The sequence below is a fragment of the Hordeum vulgare genome, chromosome 2H, assembly GCF_904849725.1.
Source record: "Hordeum vulgare subsp. vulgare chromosome 2H, MorexV3_pseudomolecules_assembly, whole genome shotgun sequence".
Taxonomy (NCBI): domain Eukaryota; kingdom Viridiplantae; phylum Streptophyta; class Magnoliopsida; order Poales; family Poaceae; genus Hordeum; species Hordeum vulgare.
In genome coordinates, this window is record NC_058519.1 from 584,289,547 (window position 1) to 584,295,435 (window position 5,889).

General features: G+C 53.4%; 1 protein-coding gene across 1 annotated transcript; it reads right to left on the bottom strand.

Annotated features, from left to right (window-relative positions):
* Positions 1-2,001: 2,001 nt before the first annotated feature.
* On the bottom strand, positions 2,002-4,728 carry LOC123430634 (protein HOTHEAD-like). Its single transcript, XM_045114489.1, has 5 exons — positions 4,437-4,728; positions 3,676-4,323; positions 3,138-3,556; positions 2,476-3,041; positions 2,002-2,279 (listed from the first exon to the last, which is right to left on the bottom strand). The coding sequence occupies exons 1-5, from the start codon at positions 4,654-4,656 to the stop codon at positions 2,213-2,215; spliced, it is 1,920 nt and encodes a 639-aa protein (XP_044970424.1). The 5' UTR covers positions 4,657-4,728; the 3' UTR covers positions 2,002-2,212.
* Between the last annotated feature and the right edge of the window lie 1,161 nt (positions 4,729-5,889).

Sequence of the window (5,889 nt, forward strand, 5' to 3'; positions counted from 1 at the left end):
AGCTCCAGTTGCATACTCGATTTTGAGCTGATACACACCGTGAGGGCTACTGGCTACACTATCATGCATAAATTTATGGCTTGATGGATGCTTACCTCCATGTCGTCCGCGGAGATATCTGTCCTATCATTCATGCCTTCATTCTTAAGCTCTCCTCGCTCCCTCAACATCTTGAGGTTGCTTCTCTGCGCCACCGTGAACAAGCAATTCGTCCAGGGCTTCCTCTTAACCCGACATCGCAAAGTTGACGCAACCTGACACCACATGACATCTCCGCGTAGTTCTTATACGCTAGAACCACCTCGGGCGCAGCACCATGAGTTGGTGGTGAAAGAGGAGCGGCAGCACTGAGAACCAGTGCGGTTGAGGATCTGTCTATCATAAGTGTGTTGACACCTCAACAAACTCAAACTAGCATAGACAGATTGGATCAAACAAAGTTAGCCTTTTTTCCGTCAACTCGATCCTAACCAATTAGTTGTTTACACAACCAATCCCCTACCATCTGGCCCCTATTTCATTGATCTGTTTCCCTTTTCGTCTTTAGGACAATGTGGCCAGCTTATTGACTTTTCTTATTGTATTTGTTTATTGATTTTTTAAAAAAAAAGAAGGATTACCTTCGGCCTTTGCATCACCACGATGCATACGACCCCTTTATTAATGAAAGACAAACAAAACGTAGTCCACAATTGTATATGTTTATTGATTTAGTATTACCTTTACTCTTCTAGCATTTATATTTGATATATATTAAAATATAGTATAGATTGTCACATCTTTCAACAGACACATATGGAGAGTGTATGATTTAGTTATATCAATTTTTTTAATATTTTTTATGACGCCATTTTGCTTTTAGCCCCGGAGTTCCAAATTCCTGGAGGCGGCCTTGGGCGCTCCAAAATGCTCAAGTGGGGTTTCTTCGATGGAGTCCTCGTATTGGTGTTGGTGCTTTTTTGCTGCACCGAAAATTTCTCCGGTATGGGTGGTTCTCTCGGTTCATCGGAGTTAAGGGCCGTGTTTTTCTATCTTCAGGGCCCTTTGTGTAAAATTGCATTCTTTTGTACCCAAAAAGGCAGTTCTCTCGTTAGACACCAATCCAACTAGCTAGCTTCTCTTTATCTCCACTATTTCTACTCTCTCGAACATTGTCTCCACTATAGGGAACCACGAAAAGGTTCTTGTGTCGTCAAAAAGCAGCTGCAATATCCGTTTCTTTCAGCATTTCGGCGTGCTGTTTTCTCCTGCACCCCCCGGCTGATGCCCCGTGTTCTTTCAACAAATATTTTTGACAGGGTAGGGATCAGTGAGCAACAAAGAGGCAGATATTCACGAAATTACCATTACCTTTCACACGCGGGAACACAAGCAGGTAAGCAATCGCATCAATTCACAGAGATCAAAGATCATTGCACCACTCACCGGTGCCACACTGCGGTCAGTGAGAGGCTGGAAGCAGTGCAGATGAAGGCCCGAAGCTGTCAGCACCTTAAGCTATTTCCAGTTACAGGGCAACTCTCCTTTGGCAGAGCGCTGAATGAGGCTACATGGCCTCACACGCTCCCTGCCAATAAAGAGGAGCCCTGAAACTGGACTGCTTAATTAGATGTATCTCACTACTGAATCTTGATTGTTCAGAACAGTCGCTTCCTTACTTCTTCTTCTTCCTCCTTGCCTTGACCTTGCTGCTCTCCCACTCTGCCGCATCACGGGATTTATAGGGGGCAGAAATCCAGCTGGGGAGAGCCGGGAGGCATATACGTGCTAGATTTTCAGAGGGTTTTAAACCATGGATATCCTCTTGGCATCCAATATCTCCCTTTCCCTTTTACGTTCATGGTTGTGCCCTCTAAAAAGCTCCGTCCCCACTACGGGATTCTTCTTTCGTTTTTGAGACCCGTCTTTGGGGGGTTGGAGTTGACACTTTGCTGTTTTTCTTTGGTCAGGAAACTGAGAAGAGATGGGTGGGTAGAAGAATAAACTCTATTTGACCAAAAGTAAGTCAGTAGCAGATGTTTCTGTATAAGGTTTCTTAAATACAAATTTGATTTTTCTTCAGAGAATACAGATTTGGTCTTGATAACGGTACAAATGAACACAGACTTTCAATGATGACGCGCAACTCATTCCAAATGAATTCTAAATTTATAGTCCGTGACAATAGTCTACATACTGCAATAAGAATGCCTGCCAATCTTGATCGGGTGGACTACGGTTTTCTCCTCCTTAAGCCTTCAGCATGCACTCTCTCGTCTCGGATCTTGACCCCCATATACCTGTCAAGTTACAGATATGATCATTATTTTTGAAGAGAGAAAGAGAGATTGATAGGATCCGACCTAAAAATGCAACCATGGAGACAGAATCAGTACCCACTAGGACCTTGGCTAAAAAGTGCTACACATTTAGGGATGGTCACCCAAAATGACATGTTACACAAAGACCTAAAAGGAGCAAACGTGGGGTGATTACCTGCCGAGCATCATGACGGTGGCCTGCGGGTTGGTTCCCGGCGAGGCGTTGAACGTGGAGCCGTCGATGACGCGCAGGGCGTCGATGCCGAGCACACGGTACTCGGCGTCGACGACCCTGCCGACCTGGCAGCCGCCGTGGTAGTGCCAGATGGTCATGACGGTGTCCTTGCAGAACTGCTCCAGAGACCTGGAGTCGTTGTCGTGCCGAGGCAGCAGGTTGACGGGGAACTCCGCCGTCATGTTGAGCAGCGCCTCCATGGAGAAGTAGGGGTACGTGAAGTTCTCGAAGGATTTGGACTGGATGACGCGCTCGATGAGCGTCAAGCCCTCGACGCAGCGCCGGAGGTCCTCCGGGTGCGAGAAGTAGTTGAACGTCACCGCCGGGTTGTCGTCCGGGTTAAGGTTCCGCAGCTCCAGGTGGCCCGTGGACGCCGGGCCAAGGACCTTCTCCAGGATGAAGCCGCCGCGGAACACCGAGTCGTCGAGCTGGCTCATTGCGTCCGCCGCGCGCGCAATGGCCTCCGGCGTGCGCTGCTTCGGGGGCACCGTCGCCAGCTGCCCAGTCTGCAGGAACAAGAGCACCCGACTATCAAAGATGTTCTGTCCCGCTGATCACTTGGCAAGTTTGTCAGAATGTCACTTGCAATGTACGGCACGTACCTGTGGAGAGAACATGCCGAAGTTGCGGGGCGGCCGGCGGTTGCCGCCGGAGCCCTGGTGGCGCGGGTTGGCCCAGTTGGAGCCGCTGGCGCCCTCGATGTAGCTGCCGAAATGGGTGATGCCGACGACCTGGATGAGAGAGACCTCGACGGGGGAAGGCGACGGCACGAAGATGGCGTTCATGGGGTTGTCGGCCATGCCCTGGCCGACGGCCGACTGGTTCAGCACGAGGGTGATGTTGAACGAGCGCAGGTGGTCGGCGGGGCCGACGCCGCTGAGCATCAGCAGCTGCGGGCTGCCCATGGCGCCCGCCGAGAGGATGATCTCGTTGCGGCGGCCGGTGTTGAGGTACGCCTTGTGCATCTGCCCCCTGGAGTCGTGGAACACGACGCCGTGCGCCACCGGCCGTGCCCGGTGCCCTGACGCGAAAACGAGCGCGGGTAACGAATCGAAACGTCAGTTCGGTCGGCACGCAAAAATACGTGCGTGCATGTCGCCTGGCCGTAGAACCAGCAACACAAAACGAGCTTTGACTGACCTCCGACGTTGAAGAGGATCTTGGCGACTCTGGCCCGGAGCAGCAGGTCGATGCCCTCGGGGCGCGCGTACCGCAGCAGGTCGGCGGCCGTGTGGCGCCGGCCCTCGTCGTCGAATATGGAGCCGCCGACCTTGGTCCCGTCGATGTGGTCGAACGTGAACCCGTTGCCCGGCGCGACGCCGACCTCCATGAGCCCCCTCTGCAGCGCGGCCTGCCAGGGGCCAAGCTCCGGGTGGAACGCCACCACGTCCTCCACCCAACGGTACGCCGCCTTGGCCGCCTCGAGGTCCCACCCGACGTCCATCACGTACTCGTCGCTGGCGCGCGTGTAGAAGCCGGCGTTGATGCAGCTGCCGCCGCCCAGCACCCGCGGGCGCGAGTTGATCACGCCGTCCTCGGACACGAACCGCTGCGCCGGCGACCCCGGGGACGTGTCGGCGAGCGTGGCCGTGAAGTGGGTCATGTTCTCCACCCGCTGGTCGCCGTACGGCGACCCGCCGCGCTCCAACAGGAGCACGCGGAAGCGCTGCGACAGCGTGGCGGCGAGCGGGCACCCCGCCGTGCCGCCGCCCACGATGATGTAGTCGTAGTACGACACCGCCGGCGCCCGCGTCGCGTCCCTGGCGAACGTGTAGTTGACGGCTCGCGCTGTTTTCGTTTCACGGCATGCATGCACACGCTCATCAATCACTAACACAACTACACAAATGGCACAATGCATGACGAGAACTCAACGGAGCGAGGAAAACTAAACCAGTCACCTTGTGGCGAGCAGCACAGGATCGCGCAGATGACCACCAGTGCTGCTGCGAAGGGCTGGTCGGAAGCCATGGCGAGTACAGTACGTGCCAAGATCGATGCAGGTCGACCGTGACGACGTTGGTTCTTGTGTGACCAGGCCGTTGGGACACCGTGCGCTTTTATATCGCGGTGCTCCGGTAAACCGCCCGGCGACCCGGCGTACACACTTGTTGCACACATGCGACCACACCCCACGCTACGTGTGCTAGGGTACAGCAGGCCGCGGTGAGCATGCCATGAGCGTGGTAAAGAAGGGGTAGGAAAAGGACTTAACCACCGGAGCAACCAGTGAGCTGAGCGTGCGGAGCGGCCGCGTCAAAGGTGACGCGCCCTCTTCCCTGTTTGGTGGCGACCTACCGCCGAGCCCGGAGCGAGTCAGCGGGTGAGGATTTGGCATGGCCCAGCTAAACGGTTGACGCATGCCCATCTGGCGAGCTCGAAACGGCCCGGCTCAGTGAGGTCTAGTTAACACGCTCCAGCCCCTGCATTTGGTACCCGGCCCACGAAGAGTTAGAGCATCTACTCCTCCGGGAGCCGGGCGTTGGGAGCTCAGTGTTAATAAAAGCCTCAGGATTTTATTTTTTATTTTATTTTTTTGCGAATGAATAAAAGCCTCAGGATTGCTTTGTGGAGTACAGAAATTTAGAAATACTACTACCTTGTCACTCTAAATTTGTAATTGTCAGTATGTGCCAGAAACCGTATCCATGCTGCATTTTCGACACACACATTAAGGCCGCGCTTGGGATGGGTGAAAAATTATGTGAGGTCTAGAGCTAGGAATCAGCGAATTTCATTCATCTTCATAGAAGGTAGCTACAATTTCAAACCCAGGAGAGGGACGGGAGAGAGAGGAGAGGAGGAAGAACACGCAACGCACACGCATGCCAAGTCCTAGCCGCCTGCCGTCGCGCCCGATCTGCTAGTGTATCTTAAGTATACAGCTGGCCTCAGGCCCACACGCTACCTGCAAGACGGGCCGGCTTGCGGGTCTCCTTCTTGGGCCTGCCCGCATGAGAGTTCTCTGCCGCTTTTGTATGTGGGTCGCTGACAATCCCTCCTCCCTTAGAAACAGCTTGCCCCCAAGCCGGTGCTCGAGGAAAATTTTGCTGAAGCGAAATCTTGTCCTCCCAAATAGCCATATCCATCGGCAGATTGCTCAACTTGATCAACACTTGCACCAAGGAGGATGCCCCATGCTTGATCACGCGTTGTTGTAGAACTTGCTCAGGAATCTGAAACTGATCATCGACAACAGGGAGTTCTAACAAGGGTTGACAGTCTGGAGCAAGTACCCTTTTGAGCAGTGAGACGTGGAAGATCGGGTGCACTTTGCTAGTGGGTGGTAGGAGGAGCTTGTATGCCACTTCACCAATTCTTTCCAGTATCTCAAACGGACCATAAAACTTGAAG